The sequence below is a fragment of the Carettochelys insculpta genome, chromosome 2, assembly GCF_033958435.1.
Source record: "Carettochelys insculpta isolate YL-2023 chromosome 2, ASM3395843v1, whole genome shotgun sequence".
NCBI classification, from domain to species: domain Eukaryota; kingdom Metazoa; phylum Chordata; order Testudines; family Carettochelyidae; genus Carettochelys; species Carettochelys insculpta.
In genome coordinates, this window is record NC_134138.1 from 117903892 (window position 1) to 117924077 (window position 20186).

Genomic DNA, 20186 nt, shown 5'->3' on the forward strand with positions numbered 1-20186 from the left:
ATTTGTGCACTTGCTCTCCTGTTACAGCAATGGCACTCAGGGACATAAAATAGCATCTCCATCTGACATCTGTTTTTCCCCTTTTGTCGCCCTCATCTAGGGCTCTAACATGGAGTGCACAGAAGGGAACATAGACATCGGAGTCCAGGAAGGAGAGAAACACATGATTAACAGCCTCAAGCAGGAAAGTGTTGATGTAACTGTTAACTGGATTAACTGCTTCTCCCAATTACCCTCTGAGATCTGAGGAGCCTTTCGTTTTGAGTGCTGAGGTTAGGAACACAGTTTCTCCTGCTTGCTGTGACTTGTGATGTTTCTGAAGGATTAGGGTTAGGTACTTCTGGCCTCTCTCTGAGATAATGTATCTCTGAATCAGCAAGATTATTATTAGAATTTGAAGATTATGAGACACTGGAAACTGCTACCTCCTGCAGATGTAGTATTCATAAACTGCTGTAAGCAATGGAGGATGCTCGTACCCTAAACCCTTACACAGAAGAAATGAAAGAACCCTTCCTCCATTTAAACAGTTGGCCATTATCAGGAAAGAGAAGTTACTCACCGTAGTAACGGTGGTTCTTCGAGATGTGTCCCCGTGGGTGCTCCACCATAGGTGACGGCTTGGCCGGCGCCGCAGATCGGATCTTCCAAGCAGTCTCTGCCGGACCGCGCATGCGCCGGTACGCGCCGCTCCCTGGCGCGCTCCTGGCCACGTGCGCGATCCGGTCCCCGCCAGTTCCTCGACCAACCGCCTCGGTTGCCCCTGCAAAACACTAACAGAGATCCGAAGCGGGGAGGATGGGCGGGAAGTGGAGCACCCACGGGGACACATCTCGAAGAACCACCGTTACTACGGTGAGTAACTTCTCTTTCTTCTTCGAGTGTCCCCGTGGGTGCTCCACCATAGGTGACTACCCAGCAGTAACCCAGATAGGTGGTGGGTAATCGGATTATGTGCAGCTGGTCCCCGAGAGGACCGCTGCAGAGAGACGGGTATCCTCTTGGAATACCCTGTGAAGGGCGTAATGTTTGGCGAACGTGTCGTAGGATGACCAGGTCGCCGCTCTGCAAATGTCTTTCAATGCAACGCCCTTGAAAAAGGCTGTTGATGCTGCCACCGCCCTGGTGGAATGAGCCCTGGGAGTGGCCGACAAAGGAGTCTTTCTGAGCTCGTAGCACATTTTTATGCAGGATACAATGTGCTTTGAGATTCTCTGCGATGAGAGACCTTCTCCTTTAGATTTGGGAGCGAGGGAGACCAGGAGTCTATCCGTTTTTCGGAAGGACTTGGTCCTGTCTACGTAGAAGGCTAGCGCCCTCCTCACATCCAGGAGGTGTAGGCGCGCCTCTTCGCTGGAGTTATGAGGCTTTGGATAGAACGAGGGTAGAACAATAGGTTCATTGATGTGAAACTCGGAAGAAACTTTGGGAACAAAGGCTGGATGCAGCCGTATGGTTACCGCCTCCTTGGAAAAGACAGTGCAGGGTGGCGTTGCCATGACTGCCGCAAGCTCGCTCACCCGACGGGCTGACGTAATTGCAAGAAGAAAGGTCGTCTTTACTGTAAGGAGGCGAAGGGGAACCGTGGCCAAGGGCTCGAACGGTGGTCCCATGAGTGTGGTAAGCACCAGGTCCAAGCTCCACGAAGGTGGAATCGGTTTCCGAGGGGGGTATAGGTTTACCAACCCTTTGAGGAACCTGGTAACCATAGGGTGGGCGAACACCGTGTGCCCTCCCTCCTCATGTCTGAACGCCGAGATGGCGGCCAGGTGGACCTTTAACGAGGATAGCGAGAGTCCTGCTCTCTTGAGGTCCAGTAAATACTCTAGAATTGTAGGTATAGGCACCGAAAGGGGGGCCAGCTGCTTGGTAGAACACCAAGCCATGAAGCGAGTCCATTTTTGTTTGTAGGTTTTCCTAGTGGAAGTCCTCCTGCTACTTTCTAGGACTTGCTGTACTTCCACTGTGCATGTGCTCTCTAGGGAACTGAGCCATGGATTAGCCACGCTTGCAGTCGCAGGCTTTGGGGGTGCGGATGCACTATGGACCCCTGGGCTTGCGTGAGCAGGTCCGGCGCCACCGGAAGAGGCATCGGTGGGCGGTCCGACAGGCGCAGGAGTAGGGGGAACCATGGTTGGCGATCCCATGTTGGGACTATCAGGATCATCCGAGCCTTGTCTCTCCTGGCCTTTTGCAGAACCTTGTGGATCAGCACTGCGGGGGGAAACGCGTAAAGCAGGGGGCCTCCCCACGGGATCGCGAACGCGTCCCCCAGGGACCCCCGGCCCAGCCCTGCTCTGGAGGAGAATCGTGGGCACTGTTTGTTGTGCTGAGTGGCAAACAGATCTATTTGGGGAAACCCCCATGCGTGGAAAATAGGCCGTAGTAGATCGGGACGGATCTGCCACTCGTGGGTGAGCGCAAAACGTCTGCTCAACTGGTCTGCCTTCACGTTGTGCGTGCCCGGCAAGTAGGAGGCTCTCAGGATTATATCGTGGGCGATGCACCAGTTCCATAGGCGGATTGCTTCCGCGCATAAGGTACGGGATCAAGCTCCTCCTTGCCTGTTTATGTAAAACATGGTGGAGGTATTGTCTGTACTGATCCCGACGACTTTGCCTTGTATACGGTCTCGAAAATGTTTGCAGGCGTTGAACACTGCTCTGAGCTCTAAAACATTGATATGCAGAGACTGTTCCGTGGGTGACCACAGTCCTTGAGCCACCTCTTCGCCCATGTGCGCTCCCCACCCTATGAGGGAGGCATCCGTAGTGAGGAAAACCGATATTTGCGGCTGATGGAAGGGTACCCCTGTTAGCAAGTTCCCGGGGTTTACCCACCATTGCAGGGATTCGCGCACCCCAGGTGGGGGCGACACCACCCTGTGAACGGTGTGTACTGCCGGCTTGTATACACTTGCCAGCCAATGTTGCATGCCGCGCATGTGCAACCTGGCGTTCTGTACCACAAACGTAGCCGCTGCCATGTGGCCCAGCAGCTGCAAGCACGTCAAGACCGGCACCGTAGGGCTGAAGGTGATGACCTGCACGAGGGAACCGATGGCTCGAAAGCGAGCCTCTGGAAGGTATACTCTCGCCGAGACTGAGTTTATGCGAGCCCCTATGAACTCTATGTCCTGTGAGGGGTCTATCTTTGATTTTGCCATATTGATAACCAGGCCAAGTGCGGAGAACGTGTTTGCTGTGACGCGTATCATGCGGAGAACCTCCCTTTTCGAGGTCCCTTTGAGCAGGCAGTCGTCCAGATACGGGAAAATAAACACCCCCTGTCTGTGCAGGTAGGCTGACACCACTGCCAAGGTCTTGGTGAAGACTCTGGGGGCCGAGGAAAGGCCAAACGGTAGGACCTTGTATTGGAAGTGTTCGTTGCCCACCATGAACCGGAGAAAACGTCGGTGAGCCGGATGAATGGTTATGTGGAAGTACGCGTCTTGTAGATCGAGGGCTGCGAACCAGTCTCCATCGTCCAGTGCTGTAAGGATGGAGGCAATAGTGATCATCCGAAAACGTTGCTTGCGCAGATACCTGTTGAGGCCACGAAGGTCTAAGATGGGCCTCCAGCCTCCTGTCTTTTTCTCCGTCAGGAAATACCGAGAGTAGAACCCTTTCCCTTGCAGTTGCTCCGGCACCTTTTCCACCGCCCCTATGAACTCTAGGTGGGCCACCTCCTGCCTGAGCCTGGCTACATGGGAGGCCTCCTGGGGGTGGGGCTTGGGCGGGGGTCGCGGCGGCGGGAGCGACTGGAAGGGAATCGCGTACCCCGTGGCTATGATCTCCAGCACCCATTTGTCTGTGGTGATCCTTTGCCACTGGTCGTAGAATGGTCGGAGGCGATGGTGAAAAAGTCGTTTCGGATGATCTTGTGCAATGGTGGTGATGGCGCAGCCCTGGATTTGTATGTCAAACTTGTGGCCTTTGGCCCCGCCCCGAGGACGTACGGCCCTGTTGTGAGCGTCGCCTGGGGGTTCTGTCCTGCTGGTGCTGCTGATGCCGCCCTTGCTCGTAACCCCTGTGATACTGGGGGCGCTGTTGCTGGTATTGGTACCGCCTTTGCTGTGGGTAGTACCTTTTCTTTGAGTATGGAGGGGTGTAAATCCCCAGGGTCCTGAGTGTGGCTCTTGAGTCTTTACTGGAATGAAGGACCGAGTCAGTTGATTCAGCAAACAGCTTCTGCAAGTCGAAGGGAAGGTCGATTATCTTCGCCTGCAGATCTCTCGGTATGCCCGAGGTCTGGAGCCAGGACTCCCGTCGCATCACCACTGCAGTTGCTGTGGAACGTGCTGCCGTGTCCGCAACGTCCAAAGCAATCTGAACTTCCATCCTCGCAGCCGCGTAGCCCTCTTGCACTATGGCCTTGAGGACCGGCTTTTTGTCCTCTGGAAGCGAGTCCATGAGGGAAGTTAATCTGGCATAGTTGTCGAAATTATGGTTCGCCAAGTGCGCTGCATAATTTGCCATTCGCAAGGTTAAAGTGGAGGAGGAGTAGACCTTTCTGCCGAACAGCTCTAGCTTCTTGGCATCTTTGTCCATTCCCCCTGTTTTAAATTGAGATGTTTTTAATCTTTGCTGCGAGGACTCCACCACCAAGGAGTTTGGCTGGGGGTGGCTAAACAAGAACTCCATGCCCTTCGCCGGCACGAAGTATTTCTTATCCGCTCTCTTTTGGACAGGCGGAATAGTTGCCGGGGTCTGCCATATGGTAGTGGCGGACTCCAAGATCGCTTCATCAAGCGGGATTGCTACTCTGGAGGAGGCCGGGGAGCTCAAATTTTTAAGGAGCTTATGATGTTTCTCTTGCACTTGTGCTGTCTGGATGCCTTGCGTGAAAGCTACCCTCTTAAACAGCTCCTGAAACTGTTTGAGATCGTCCTTGGGATGGACGTCCCCTAAGGCCGTGGCCTCATCCGGGGAGGAAAACGAGGAACCGCTGGGGTACATTTCTTTGGACCCTTCCGGTTCTTGATGGTGATGGTGCGCCCTCTCGCTGGAGGTTTGCGAGGGAAAATCTCGTGGGTCCACGGCCAGCCCCCCCTGGGATGCTTGAGTCTCCGTCCCCGATCGCGATTGCCCTCGGGGGTACGAGGTAATATGTGGGGATCTCTCCCTGGTAGATTGCCGATGGTGTCCATGCCCCGCGTGGAAGGGACGACCATGGTAGTATAGGCACTGTTCCTGGGAAGGTGACCTTGACCATTCCCTTTGCACGTACCCTGTGTGTCTGGGAGAGGGGGATTGTCGAGACACTGGAGAGAGCGATTTTGCATAATAGTCCAGCGATTCAAATCCCAGGAAGGGCGAGGGTGGTGCCAGCCATGGGGAGGCTGATTGCAGGAAAGGAGAAGGGGGCTCCGGGTAGGCTAGGGGGGGCCCCTGCCTTCTGGTTGGAGTCTGCAACATGAGCGGAGGGCTGTGAGAGAAGAGCTCCACAGCCCTGTCTGGAGAGGGGCTGCAATGCCTCCTCTTGTGTGCAGCCTTCCCCCTCCCTTGAGGAGGTAACTCCGCCCCCTGATGGGCGGGGGATCCCGGCCCCGTCGGCACCGTGCTAGGCACGCTCGAGGGCGGTGCCACACGTGCGGAGTCCTTGTGCGCCTGCAGGCTACGTGCCTGCGCGCCCTGCACCGCCGGTTCCCCGGGGATCGGTGCCGCTGCCTGCGGTGCCGCTGGTACCGGCGCTTGCTTAGCCGCCGCCCTGCCTGCGGTGCGGGGCGGCTGGCTGATCATCGGAGGCTGAGCCGCTTCCACGTGGCTCTCCGTGCCGCCGCCGATCAGCTGTTGCTGCGGCTGGGGGCTGCTCGCTCCTCCCGTCCCGCTCACTGTTGCTGCCGGCAGGGATCGGGTTGGAGAAACTTTCCTCCGTTTTTGCGCTGATGGAGTGAGGGAGGCAGCTTTCCTTCTAAGGGCCCCGGAGGGTCCCTCCTGCTGCGGCCGCTCCGGCACGTCTGGCTGGAGGGCCTTGTCAAGAAGCAGCAGTTTAATTCTCATCTCCCTGTCTCTCCGTGCTCTGGTCGTTAACTTTGCACAGAAGGCGCATTTTTGTGCCACATGGGACTCCCCCAGGCACCTTATGCATAGACTGTGCCCATCGGACACTGGCATCGCCTCTCGGCAGGACTCACATTTTTTAAAGCCTGAGGAGGACATTGTTGGTGAGTCTTTGAGTTTGCTTGTGGGTACTTAGCACTTCTTTGTGCTGTTTCCCCGTCCGATGGCCTGCCTCCGCAGGAGGGCTGATGGCCCTAGCTCCCGGCCTCCGGCGCTGGTTACTGGGACTGGCTTGAGCTGTCCCTCCGTAGCTTGTTTGTTGTTTGTTTTTTTTTTTGTTTTTTTTTTTTTTTGCAAAATAACAACCGGTTACTTATGGTATCCTAAGAACTGAAAAACTTTAAAGAGAAAAACAAATAAAGTCGTTGAATACGCTATGTGGCTTTAGCCTAGTCGGATTCCGTCTGCAGCCGACGGCGGTTGAGAGGAACTGGCGGGGACCGGATCGCGCACGTGGCCAGGAGCGCGCCAGGGAGCGGCGCGTACCGGCGCATGCGCGGTCCGGCAGAGACTGCTTGGAAGATCCGATCTGCGGCGCCGGCCAAGCCGTCACCTATGGTGGAGCACCCACGGGGACACTCGAAGAAGAATATTCAGTTCTGTTCATGGTTGTCAGCAATCTCTTTTGGTCAATGAGGCACTCTCCCGTTGCAAATAAGCTCAGTTTTCCATCTTTGCCCACCATGTGGGAATATCAGAAAGGAAGGCAAGAAAGACCTGTTTTACACAGGTAGACCCTTAGCATAGGAGCATATCCATCAATTGTCTGGGTGCAGGTCTATAATCCAGACATCCTTGATTAGGGATAGCCTAATTCTTTTCTACGTTTTGCTGTTCTTGTGGCAGTGTCTCTCCAGCATATGTCTACACTTCAGTGTAGGCCCAGTATTTGAACTCAGGCTCAGTCCCTTTCTGTCTAGACACAAATCTTGCTAACCCAAAGCTTAGACCTGGGCTCTTAGGACACCGGAGGAATGAACAAAGAGCTGTAGTGATCACACTCTGAAAGGGTGCTAGGAAGTCTGGGATCCATGTGGTTGGATTTAAGCCTGCATCAGACAGTGGAGATGTTGGAGCCCCAGGTTGTGACCGAGGCTTCAACAATTCATAACTAAGGATACAAGTGAACACAGAGATTCAAGTCATAGGTTAACAAACCCTGGGTCTGCTAACTTGAGTTCTACTAACCCTAAGTTTGCATTGTACTGTAGACATCCCTCAGTGTCTTGAATGTAATTAATCTTGATTTCAAATGGGGAATCTTCCCCTCAGTTCCTTAACCTACCACTGTATACTCATGCCACTTCTTCTGTGAAGCCCATAAATAGGAATTCATAATGCTTAAAGTTAAATAAAGCTTTGTTATCCAATCATTCAATTTCCTAGTGTGTGACATCCTGTCTGCATGACTTTTCTTTAGATAGTTACGAGTGTCTATTTTATTGTCTTGTACAATTCTGAGCATACTGTCAGCACTAAATAGATAAGTAATTTATTGCAATAGTGGTGGTGTTGAATAGTAAAACCTGACTGACTAATGAGCAATTCTACATAAACAGAAGTTTCTCTCATTAAATAAAAAAGAAGAAACAGCAACAGCTGTATCAGATGAAGCATCTCTTTATGAAACATTATACTGATCTGAAAGTACCAAGAGTAACAAGAATTAAAAAAATATTCAAAAATAAACACCGGCATACAAATCTAAACTCTTTAAAAAATTCCTTTTATTGATACATTACCATACAAAATTTATTCAAATTACATCCATTTAAAGTGGTAAGATCACAGCTAGAGAACAGATCACCCTTTTAATAAACCTATTTACAAAACTCATAAAAGCTTTTTTTTTAAAACACATTATTTTACAGGTTTTTTTCTCCCTCTCAGCTAGCAATATAATGAAAAGCGAAATTAGATTAGTATTTTGCCCACACACACTGGGACAAGTATTTAATTTACATAAAACAGTATAACAAAAAAGACAATAATATAATCTATTAGTCTTAATTTTATCCATCCCAAAAAAGTGCCCCCTTTGCTTTCAGAAAATGTCATGCTTACACAACTTTTCTTTCCCTTCCACAAGACTAAAATTTAAATACTGTAATTTTATTTACAGATCCACGTTAGGTAAACAAAAAAAATGTTAAAAATTACACACAAGCTAGAATCTATTCTGGCAGTGCTTACAAATTAATTCCTATTGTACAAATCTGGTAGGTAACTAAAGTGTGAGTACAGAACATATATCAACTTAAATATAACCACTTAATGAACTATGCACACATTTGTACATATAAACACACACTTAACACTGTTTAACAGTTCTTAATGTGTTGCACTTTATGCATTGTTATATTCTAAGGCTCACTCAATCATATATTTCTTATTCTAGTACTGTTACTTTTAGCCATTTCATGTGTGAGCTTTTATAGCAGCAACTCAACGGTACCAGAAAACCTGCATACATAATATTCAAACTACAATACAAAATATTATTAATTTACTACCTGTGTCAGATAATCATGACAGTAATGCAAACAAACAAACAAAAGGTTATGTGGTGCATCATCTAAACCAACATTTAGCCCATAAAGTGGCAACATTTTAAACAAAACCAGAAGGTATATTTAAGACATTAGAATTCCTCTCACTTTCAAAAAATAAATATTGGTGCTTTACTATACTACCAAAGAATTTGAAAAAATAAACATAGTTCACTTAATGTGGTACTTACAGTTATGTAGTTCTTGCTTTGGGGAAAAAAGCTCTGTGTTGCTGGCAAGGAGAATTATAGAAGATGGAAGCAGAGACAGCTTACCCGCTGACATAAATATGGTATACTGAAGAAAGCTTGGTATAAATTATTTTCCACAGAGAGAAAAACACAGTGCATATCTAGTAGGCACTTAACACAAAGCCCCACTTAGTACCACAAAAAAATTACGTACCAGGTTTAGTGTGCACACTGGGGGCAGTAAAATTGAACTGTGCATTTTTGTTCTGTTTTAAAAAGAGAAACACTTTCACACACAAATGTGAGCATTTTAAAAATCTGTGGTTACTATGAGAAGTGGCAGGACTTTATCCTTTGTCCGTACTTGTAATACACACTACATTGAAAGATTTTTTTTTATTAAAAACTTATAAGGACGTCAGTATCTGACCTCATACTGAGACACATATGCTCAAATGGAGCATGAGAGCAATTTAAACACTCCCAGGAAGAGTTGAAGAATCCCATTTCACACTTTTGCATTACTTCCTATTTACATTTACTTCAGGTACAATCCATCTTGTGAGACTCAGAAGACATGCGTTTTCCACAGAAGGCACAGCTTGAAATACAATTTTAAAAATTGCTATTTGTGACTAAACCAGTTCATTGAGCCCTTCTCCACAAGCCCACTGTATACAGTAAGCAGATATTTGGGGGATGGTGGGTGGGGTGAAAGAGGAACCATTTAGGATCACCTGCCTGTGTGCTGTGCCACTCCTTGACGCACAAGGCACTGGAACCTAGGGAGAAACAAGGCTTTGTTGCAAGAGCCTACTGTTGTGTTCGTACTATTTTAGGAAGTATATCATTAAAATGTCAGCATTGTTCAGGAGTCTTTGGTTGACTCTGTAATGCTACTCTTAGGAGTAGGAAGGATGGAGGGGACAACACAGAATCACAGCAGGAGTTCTGGTTCCATTATTTTAAAACTGTTTATGTGGAAAATAATTAACAAAATATAATCAGCTGTATATAAATTCATCCACCAGTGAGGGAAGCTTTTCTAAATCATAAGCATCAAAGAGATCACTGATGCCCTCATCTTCCCCAAGGCTTAGCAGGTAATCTTCCTGAAGCAGAGGTGGCAGCAAATTCACAAACGGCCCTTCGAAGTTTGAGGGAATTTGGTCCTCGGTTTGCTGCAAAAGGTTGGTTGGAGAAGCCAATGGAGAGAGATTTGCCATATTTACTGAGCAGTCCCCTTGTCCTGAGTTACAAGAAGCCAGATCTGGAAGATGTGAAAATAGAAAGCAATTTATCCTATTTAAAACATTACGCATCACTGAGATAAAGTTACTAGAGGCTGCAAAGAGCCTTTTCCCAGTATGTTATTTAAACACAAAACAGATAAAAAATAGCCCTCTTTTTCTGTTTATGTCTACCTGATTATACGGAATAAACAGCCTATCAGGCAAAATGTCACTAACACCAGTAACAAATGGATCCTAGCAGCTTAAAGTTCACTAAACATTTTATCAAGAGCATGCTACAGAAAAGAGTACCTGTGAGCAATTATTTACAATTAAATTCAATTAAAAATATAAATTATTCAATAGGACTCACTAAGTAAGCCTGTTATTAATGTATTAAAGTTTTAGTAGTGTATGCATATTAGTAGCATAAGTACATTTAGGTTCTCTAAATAATTATACAATATCATCAACGTCTAACACTGTTTATCTGCAGAGGCGAAGAAGTGAATTTAAAATTCTGCCTCTGATTATGAGAAACATTATGTTTGTTGATTATTGTTTTATGTCAGCAAGTGCTTAGAAACTAGGTATATTATCAATGTTGTCCATGCTAAGGATACACTTTGGATATATAGTTTCACACCACACGTGAATACCAATCTTGAAAAATAAATGACAAATAAGGGAAATATATTTTCTAACACAGTAACCCCTCAATTTAATGGACTAATGGGGGGAGAGGTGTCCATTAAAGCTGAGAGGCCATTAAATTGAGGGTTTACTACACCACCCGTGCCCCAGTCCCACCACCACTCCAAATGCCTGGGACTCACCTAAGAACCCACAGCCACTGGAGGAGTGGCTGGAGCTGGAGATGCCAACTCCACTGCCACAGCTGGGGCTCTGTTGCCATGCGGCTGGGGAAACCTGCACTGCAGCTGGAGCTTTCCTGCCAGGGCTGGGACCCTCCTGGCGCGTGGCTGGACCTTTCCTGCTGCTGCTACCACCACTGGAGCTGCCACATGCTTCTCCCATCAGGTGTGGGGCATGTATGCGAGTGTGCCACCTACCCATGTATTTGCCTAACCCCTGGTGGGAGGAAGACATGGCAGCTCAGGTGGCAGTCCAGCCCTCTGTGGAGGGTTCAGCCACGACAGCCCGGTAAGTCCCTTACTTTTCTGGGGGAGAGGATGGATGGAGGCTTTAGGCTTTTTCAAGGCCCGATTAAGCAGGCTTTGGGAACAATGGGAAGCTGGTGGACTTTCTTTGTTCCTGAAGTCCACTAAATCGGGATCAGTAAAATCGAGGGTTTACTGTGGGCAGTCTAGAAACTCTACATTCCCTGGGTTAAGACAAAAAACCCAACCCATAAGCCACACAATTGTTCAGATGACTTCTTTTAGTTAAACTTCCATGTTAAACTCTGAAGACCTTGTGCATCATAACAGAAAGAGAATTTACCTTTGGAAATTGTTTTTGGGATATTTCCATTGTGGTCCTGATTGCATGGTTTCATAGGACTGAGGCTGTCATTCTCTTCTGGACAGAGATAAACCTCGATAGGTCCTTGGGTACTAGATAAATGTATCAACGCACTCTGCTAACAGAGAAGATTTCAAATTTCAGCAAAGTTCTGCAGTAACAAGCATTTCAATGATGATCTTCTGGTTGTATATATATATATATATGATATGATATGATATGTTTTGGCTGAGACTAAGTTCTGCTATAATGATCAGAGGCATTAAAAACTCCACACAGCCCTGTGTTTACATTTCAGCTAATTTTTGTCTTGTGAAAGGTTCTGCTAGTGAGTTAGGAAGACAGCTTTAATCCTACCCTCCTATTTGTACCAAACTTGGGGCATGTCTACACAACAAAATTTAATTGTCTTAAGTCAGATCAACCTACAACCAACACAGTAATTAAATCAGCTGTTTAGGTCACACTGTGTTTCGCCTGTAGGTGATGCATGTATTTATTGGAAGTGCTTGCACCTAGGTAAGTGGGCAACTGTGGGGCACCGACAGCCCGAGCCATTAGCCACTGAGTAGCAACAGGCAATGTAAGCAACTCAGTTACACAGACGCTGCATCAACCTATCTATCTCAACCCTAACACTACCGCTCTTGCAGAGGTGGAATTACTAGGTCAGTGCAGAGGGTGACTTTTACCGGCAGCAAGGACATTTTTGTATAGACACTTACGGAGCAAGGTTGATGTAAGCCACCCTAAGTCAACCTAAATCTGCAGTGTAGATCAGGCCTCAGAAGTTCACCAATTTCTGTGTAGGGAGGTACATATAAAGAGAAGTGGACTCCTAATACTTTGTCACAATAGTTATAACCTGTTGTTTTATGATAGGATGGGATTTACAGGGCAAGAGTCACAGAATTCTGTATTATGGTTTAGTTTAGTTAAATGTTTCTGACTTAAAGAGGATGGCAGAGATGCCTTTTCACATTTTAAAAAGCGGTTTTTCAGCTGCTATTTCATCTGCGTATTGATCTTGTTCCTCTTAACAAAGCAAAGGCCACTGTCTTATACCTGACTGATTCTGTAGGAACCATTTTTTGTGAGGTTAAAATTCCCACTCCATCTTGAGATGATAGTATTTTTCTCTTTCGTTACATCAGTTTAGGTATTTTGTGCATGTGTGCGAAAAGGTACCTTGTTAGTTATCCTTCCTATTATGATGGAAAACACAAATATTAACTCCACAGATGAAAAAAATATCACTTCCCTCAGGCAAGTGGAGCTTGTCAATGCTACAGTACATTATTAGCAAGCCAAGTGACATTCGCACATTCACATATGATGTGCTTCTACCCTCTCTTTTTTTAAAGTTATCTCCTGCAGTATTAGACAGAACCTTCCTCAAGCTAATCATGTTCTGCATTAAAAAGGGAGCTGAACTTGATACTATGAGGAATCAAAGGGTACAAGTGCAAGACTGCAGGGGAGGTGGAGAAATATATTAGTATCTAAGTTCATAAACGGCAATTTTGGGTTATATAGTTCTCATCATCTGTGACAATATCCCCAAAGTACTCAAGACATACAGTAGGGTTGCAACATTCAGGAGAGTTTGGTGTTGAGAACCCTCACAAATATTCAATTTCACGAAAACCATTTTATCCCATTTTACCCTGGCTGGGGGAGAAGAACTAGGTGGGCTCCTGGGGAGCTCTGGGCAGCAGCTGGACGAAGAGGAGGAAGCCAGTGGTGGGGCTGTTGGGAGTTGGGGGGAGGGGCGGCTCCTCCAAGCCCTGGGGAGCCAGCGCTCCCCCGTTGGAGCCCCAGGGAAGCGGCAGCCACTGGCACTCCCACTTGGAGCTCTGGCTGCAAATGCTGCAGACAGACAGCTTTCTGCTGCTCTTTGTTGTCCTGCTGCCTCGCTCAGTGCCTCGGCTAAAGCCATCTTCTTTCTTGTGGTTGTTGCTCTGCCAGGTGAGGTGCTCACAAATAACTGAACTTGCAAATGTTGAACTCGCAAATGTAGCAACCTTGCTGTATCAACGTCATCCAACTTCAGACAAGCATTTCAGATGGTACAGTCAAGCACAAACACACATCCTCTATTTGTATTAACAAAATACACTGATACAAAGAGACACTATGGTGCTCATACCTCCATTGGGTCAGGCACTTCAAGTCTTGTTTCTGGAGGCGCTTTCACAACTATAACAGTTTGGTCTTTAAGGCCATTAATTTTTCGAATATCTTGATAGGTAACATAAGCTAATGTAATCAGTGCTAAGGAGTCCTTCCAATCAAAAGGTGAGGCATGTTCATGTTAAAAGAAAAATGTTTCTGCCAAAAATTATTGATTTTACAAACTTTGTTCCCAGTTACTCCCTGTATTGGTCCTCTTCACCCCTATTGTCATTGCACAATTCTCCCCAACACTGAAAACCATTCTTTGTAGCCACAAAACTTCAGGCAAATGAGGACCAACTGAGATACAAACAAAAAAACATCGAAGATTGTGCATTTATCAACAGCTAAGACCATTTCGGAGTAATAAAAGATATTTTCACTTCCTGCTGTTTCCAGCGCCTGGTGTGTGTATGTACACACGCAGAAAATGTCAACATACTTACAAGCAAGTTACATAGAACTGGGAACAGCAAGAGAAGTTGAAAGTAATTTCCAAATACAGATACATGCACATGCTCCTTCCAGTAACCACTTTAAATTTAACATTCAAATCACCCAAACTTGCTGGTAATTATTGCTCCAGGAGTTGCACCTCTCATTTTCTTTTATTACTGTGACAATATACTCTATGTTTTTATATCTCAGGTATTCCAGGCAAACATTCACTTTATAAACATTGTAATAAAATAGTGCACATCATTTTGTGTGGCATAAAAATGCTTAACTCATTCTCATCTAATACCCCTTTGCAAATGGAAGAAAATTAAATAAATAAACTGGTTTTACTTTTTTTAATTTAGTGCATATAAAAAAGTGTCATATTTAAGCACTGGGAAGTGAAGATCACTGTTTATCTATAGAACTTTACAATGGTCAACAGTAATATGTTTTGCCAAGTCACCACACTGTGATATCTCAGTGTTATTCAGTGCTCAGTATGGGAAATAACCAGTGCCTTTTTTGTAAAAATAAATAAATAAATGAATAAATAACAAACAGGAGCCAGTACTCAGCCAGCTCCCCATCACCCCCTGCAGCCAAGCCCATGGGTGGGGCTGCTGACTTGCTGGTACTCAGTACTGTCAAGAACCAGCACAACAAAAGACACTGGAAACAACTACCGTCAGCATACAACTGCTTCAGGGTTTTCATTTTTGGCTATGAAGTACTTAGCACACACATTCCACTGCAAAAAGTGAAGACTTAGGATGATAGTTACTACAGTGTGTGAATTTTAGTGGAGCTGAACTTTCAGTTATGACCACTGTGGACCAGTGCTAATTACCCCAACTCCATCCCACCAGGATGTCTGAAAACTAACTTGGATTGAACACCTGTAGGAGTGAGATGGGAGTTCTGCCATCATGCCTGTTCCAATTCTTTGGCTCTCTGCAGAGACTTCCCATAAAGGCAGAGCACAGTGTTTTTTATCAGATGCAAACTTAAATAAAAGCATCAAATCAGCTTTCTTTCATAAGAGATTTGGAATGGAATTTAACTGGTGTCCTAGAAGTTCAAGGCCCTATACCACATTAACCAATTTTCTAAGCCATCCAGTCATAGAATCATATAGAATTGTAGGGCTGGAAGGGACCTTAGGTCATCTAGTCCAGCCCCCTACCCAAAGCAGAATCAACCCCATCTAAATCATCCCAGCCAGGACTTAAAAACGTCAAGGGACAGAGATTCCATAGTCCCTTTTAAAGTTTTCAAGAAGATATGAAGATGTTTACATCTGGACAGTTGACAAGTCAGAATGCAATTTCCTTTGTTGGAGAAACAACAACAACTAAGGCTGATTTTATTCCAAATATACCTAAGGTAATGACATTACTCTCCTATTCTAGTGTCATCAGTACAAGAATACAGAACCCATCCAGTCTGGATTTGAACAGTGTCCAGAGACCACCTCAGGGAAAAAAAAAAGTTAAAAGCAAACCAGCCTATTCTCTGAGCTCAAGAGCAAAAAAGAGAAGCTAATAAACCAAGCGACTCAGCCACATTAGCAGAGAGTAACATTAATTCTTTATCAGTCTGCACCATGGCAGCCTACAGATTTTACTGAAACAAAGTCACGATTGGACCCATGTTTAGCATTTCTGTGTTCTCCCATCAGTGTCTCCTAGAAGGAACGGTGACTTTAGTTTACAGTAGCACTGATGTTTTATATCGCGATACATTTCATGACTATCAATTCACTGATCAAATACATTCAAAATGTGGATGTTTCCACAATGGTCATGATTAAAGAGTCATCAAAGACATGACATAAAAATGCTATAATTATAGTTTTTTTTTAAAGATAGGAAATATGGCACTGATATCAAATGTTAACTTTTGCAAAATAAACTACAGTATGTAATAAAGACCTACATTGTACATCCAGGGCTGAGCAGTCTGCTAAAAGCCATGACACCTTTTAGAATTAACCTGTTCTTCAGAGCTATATAAATACCGAAAAATATACATATACATCTCATAGAACCGGGAGGGACCTCAAGAGGTCACTGAGTCCAGTCCCCTGCCCTCCTGGGAGGACCAAGGACCGTCTCTGATAATCTGCAGTTCACAACAAGTGTTCTGACACGCCTGAGTGGAATGACACATCACCTCCATATTGGTGCCCATAACAACATTAATGTGGCAAGGTTAGGGCCAAGAGGTTTTGAGTGTGGGAGGTGGCTCAGGCAGGCAGAGGATTAGGTTGCAGGAGTGCGAGGGCTCTGGGATGGGGATGGGGTTGAAGGGCTATGGACTGGGACAGAGGGCTGAGACGCAAGGTCTCTGGTAGGGGGTGTCGGTTCGGGGTGAGGCTCGGGCAGAGAGTGGATGTAGGTGTGTGGAGGAGGAGAGCCCTCAGGACTGGGAACTCTGGGACCTGGCCACTCCCACTGTGGCAGGTGGTGAGGTCTCTGTCCAAGCCCAGGTCTTAGCCACCGCAGTCAGGCCAGGGCCTGGCCATTCACATTGCCCTGACCACAAAAGAGTTGGGCTGGCACTGGGCAGCTCTAGCTGCAACAGGTCGGGCCAGAGCTGTGCCAAAGCTGAGCCACGCTGCCCTGCCTGTGGCAGAGTTCAGGCCACAGGCAGGCAGCCCCAGCTGCAGCACGTTGAAGTGAGGGTGGCGTGGGTCAGCCTTGAACTGGCTGGTGCTGGTTCCTCGATGGCCGGTGCAGGGCTAAATATACAGCACAAGGGAGCTCAGCTCACTGCTGTTACTACAACTAGTAACTCATATTTAAAATACATTTAGCATGAGTGTTTAGGAACCATTTATCCCCATAATATCTAAAGGATAGGAACCAATACAGGAAATTTCAAACAAAAGCGTGTTCAGCCCTGGTCTTCCTAAAGTTCAATTGCTCGTACGTGTTTTTTTATCTCCATATACATATGAATGTCTTCCCATATATATGACTATATTAAAAAATAACAATGCCAATATATATAAGATGTAGTTATTATGTACATAAGTAACCTCCCACAGCACAGTTGAACCTGGGTGCTCTGGAGCTTAGTGAAGGAGCCTCTACAGTGTGAGCTAAAAGGCAGCTGTCTCTCAGCTAAGGCTGCAGAGAACACTCATTCTTTTTCTGTGTGAGTGGCCTAAGTGCCACTACACGTAGGAATCACAACTAGATGTGGGGGTTTCACACGTACAAAATCTTAGCATATTTTTGCAAAAAGTGGATTTTGATCTGGATTCAGAATTGCAAAACGAGCCCATTTTGAAAGTCCTGCTTGAATGTAGTGAAATGTTTTGTCTTCAGAGAATCATAGAATTCTACAGCTGGAAGGAACCTCAGGAGTTCATCCACTCCAGCCCCCTGCCCAAAGCACTGCACTGTAACGAAAAACTGCTTAACTTTTTGTTTTCTGCTCTATCCAAACATAGATATTTTGGAACCTCTTTATACATTAACATTTTTATATGCTCCAGAAATGTTAAATGCGCACTTGTGTAATTGGTGTAAGTGCCTTCTTGGCTACATCTCCACTAAATCACAGTAAACTGTTACCTCTTGGAAGGAATTTTCTGTGCTGTGTGTCATTTATTTCTATTTGGAAGCGTGTTCCTAACTCTGACTCTAGCAGCAGGGAGGTTTAACCACCTTTGGAAATAATGGCATAAAGGATATCTCTGGTTCTCTGAATCCTCTGTTAACAACTTGAGGTCCAGGGTGCAACTTTGAATTAATTCATCCAGTTTCTTCTCTTCCTGACTGAGTTCAGTCACCTCCTTTGACAGGCCTTGACACTGTGCCAGTGTGCCCCCATCATCAGATAGACTGCAGCCCCTACAAAAATCCAAAGAAGGTAAGGTCTCCATAATCATTATTAAAACATAAAAGTATACTGTAGGAGGAGAGGGCAAGGGGGGAGGAAAAAAAGGCATGTCCTTAAATTACATGCCTTAATTACTGACACCTTCATCCCCTAAAGAGTTTAAAGCATGCCAATATAAACCAAGCTTCTCAGAAAAGGCACCTTGTATTGTGACACCATTTAATACAAGAATTTCCTACGAGAGGCTTATCAGATGTTACAAATTTATCTTACGTAAACAACATTAAAAAGCTTTTTTGTTTTTGGAAAGCCTCTTGGACGATGCTGGGACTAGGAGTGTGAGGTTGGACGTACGGACAGGGGAAACACTGCCGCTTTATAAAAGTGCAGTCAGCTAGCAGAACTGGAGAAGGATGATGAATACTCACATCCACTGAATGTTGTTTTTGGATTTCTTCTTAATGAGATGGATGCCTTCCAGAACATTGGTGATATCATAAATCCTGCGTTTTTGCACCTTGAGGACCTCTGCTGCTCTGTTCAAATCCACGACTCCATCTGGGGACTGGCTAAGCAGCTGAATGAACTTCTTTGTGAGAAGACCAAGTGATGTATCATACCGAGTCTTTTCTGAAGGAGATTTTGGAGCTTGGAAGAAAAATGAAAAGAAAAATGGAAGGAGGAAGAAAGAAGCAAGTTTGTTAGCTGCTGTTCAAATCAGTTTTCCCATTTCAGTTTTGAAATAGGTATTCGAAATAGCTATTGTTTGCATAAACTTCCTACATATTTTACAAAATAAAGTGCTTAAATTTCCACATTAACACAAAAAGAGAAGTTACTCACCGTAGCAACGGTGGTTCTTCGAGATGTGTCCCCGTGGGTGCTCCACGTTAGGTGTTGGGCTCGCCCCGGTGCTGCAGGTCGGATCTTCCAAGCAGTTTCTGCCGGACCGCGCATGCGCTGGTGCGCGCCGCTCCCTTGCGCGCTCCCGGCCACGTGCGCGATCCGGTCCCCGCCAGTTCCTTGACCAACCGCCTCGGATGCTCCTGCAAAACACTAAACAGGGATCCGAAGCGGGGAGGATGGGCGGGTGGTGGAGCACCCACGGGGACACATCTCGAAGAACCACTGTTACTACGGTGAGTAACTTCTCTTTCTTCTTCGAGTGTCCCTGTGGGTGCTCCACGTTAGGTGACTACCCAGCAGTAACCCAAAATAGGAGGTGGGTAATCGGATCATGTGCAGCTTGTCCCCGAGAGGACCGCTGTCAAGAGACGGGTATCCTCTTGGAATACCCGATGTAGGGCATAATGCTTGGCGAAGGTGTCATAGGATGACCAGGTCGCCGCTCTGCAGATGTCTTTTAGCGCAATGCCCTTGAAAAAGGCTGTTGATGCCGCCACCGCCCTAGTGGAGTGAGCCCTGGGCGTGGCCAGTAAAGGAGTCTTTTTGAGTTCGTAGCACATTTTTATGCAGGATACGATGTGCTTCGAGATTCTCTGTGAAGAGAGACCTTCTCCTTTTGATTTGGGAGTGAGAGAGACTAGGAGTCTATCCGTTTTCCGGAAGGACTTAGTCCTGTCTATATAGAAAGCCAGCGCCCTCCTCATGTCCAGGAGGTGTAGGTGCGCCTCTTTGTTGGAGTTATGAGGCTCTGGATAACGAGGGTAAAACTATAGGCTCGTTAATACGAAACTCTGAAGAAACTTTGGGAACAAAGGCTGGATGCAGCCATAAGGTTACCGCCTCCTTGGAAATTACTGTGCAGGGTGGCGTTGCCATGACTGCCGCAAGCTCGCTCACCCTGCAAGCTGACGTGATTGCAAGAAGGAAGGTCGTCTTTATCGTAAGGAGACGGAGGGAAACCGTGGCTAAGGGTTCAAACGGTGGTCCCGTTAGCGCATTAAGCACCAGGTCCAAGCTCCACGAAGGTGGAAGCGGTTTCCGAGGGGGGTTATAGGTTTACCAGCCCTTTGAGGAACCTGGTAACCATGGGATGGGCAAACACCGTGTGCTCTTCCTCTTCATGTCTGAAAGCCAATATAGCGGCAAGGTGGACCCTTCAACGAGGATAGGGAGAGTCCGCCTCTCTTGAGGTCCAGTAAATACTCTAGTATTACAGGTATATGCGCAGCAAGGGGGGCTAATTGCTTGGTAGAACACCATGCAGTGAATCAAGTCCATTTTTGCTTATAGGGCTTC

At 46.3% G+C, this 20186-nt stretch overlaps 1 protein-coding gene across 1 annotated transcript in view; it reads right to left on the reverse strand.

Moving 5' to 3' along the window:
* Positions 1 to 7783: 7783 nt before the first annotated feature.
* Positions 7784 to 20186, reverse strand: part of E2F3 (E2F transcription factor 3) — a 69902-nt gene continuing 57499 nt past the window's right edge. Inside the window, exons 3-7 of the mRNA XM_074985895.1 lie at positions 18413 to 18632; positions 17835 to 17995; positions 13669 to 13781; positions 11499 to 11637; positions 7784 to 10072 (exon numbers count right to left, since the gene is read on the reverse strand). Of these exons, the coding sequence (XP_074841996.1) occupies positions 9807 to 10072; positions 11499 to 11637; positions 13669 to 13781; positions 17835 to 17995; positions 18413 to 18632 (899 nt within the window). The 3' untranslated portion in view covers positions 7784 to 9806. The remainder of the gene's footprint in view (positions 10073 to 11498; positions 11638 to 13668; positions 13782 to 17834; positions 17996 to 18412; positions 18633 to 20186) is intronic.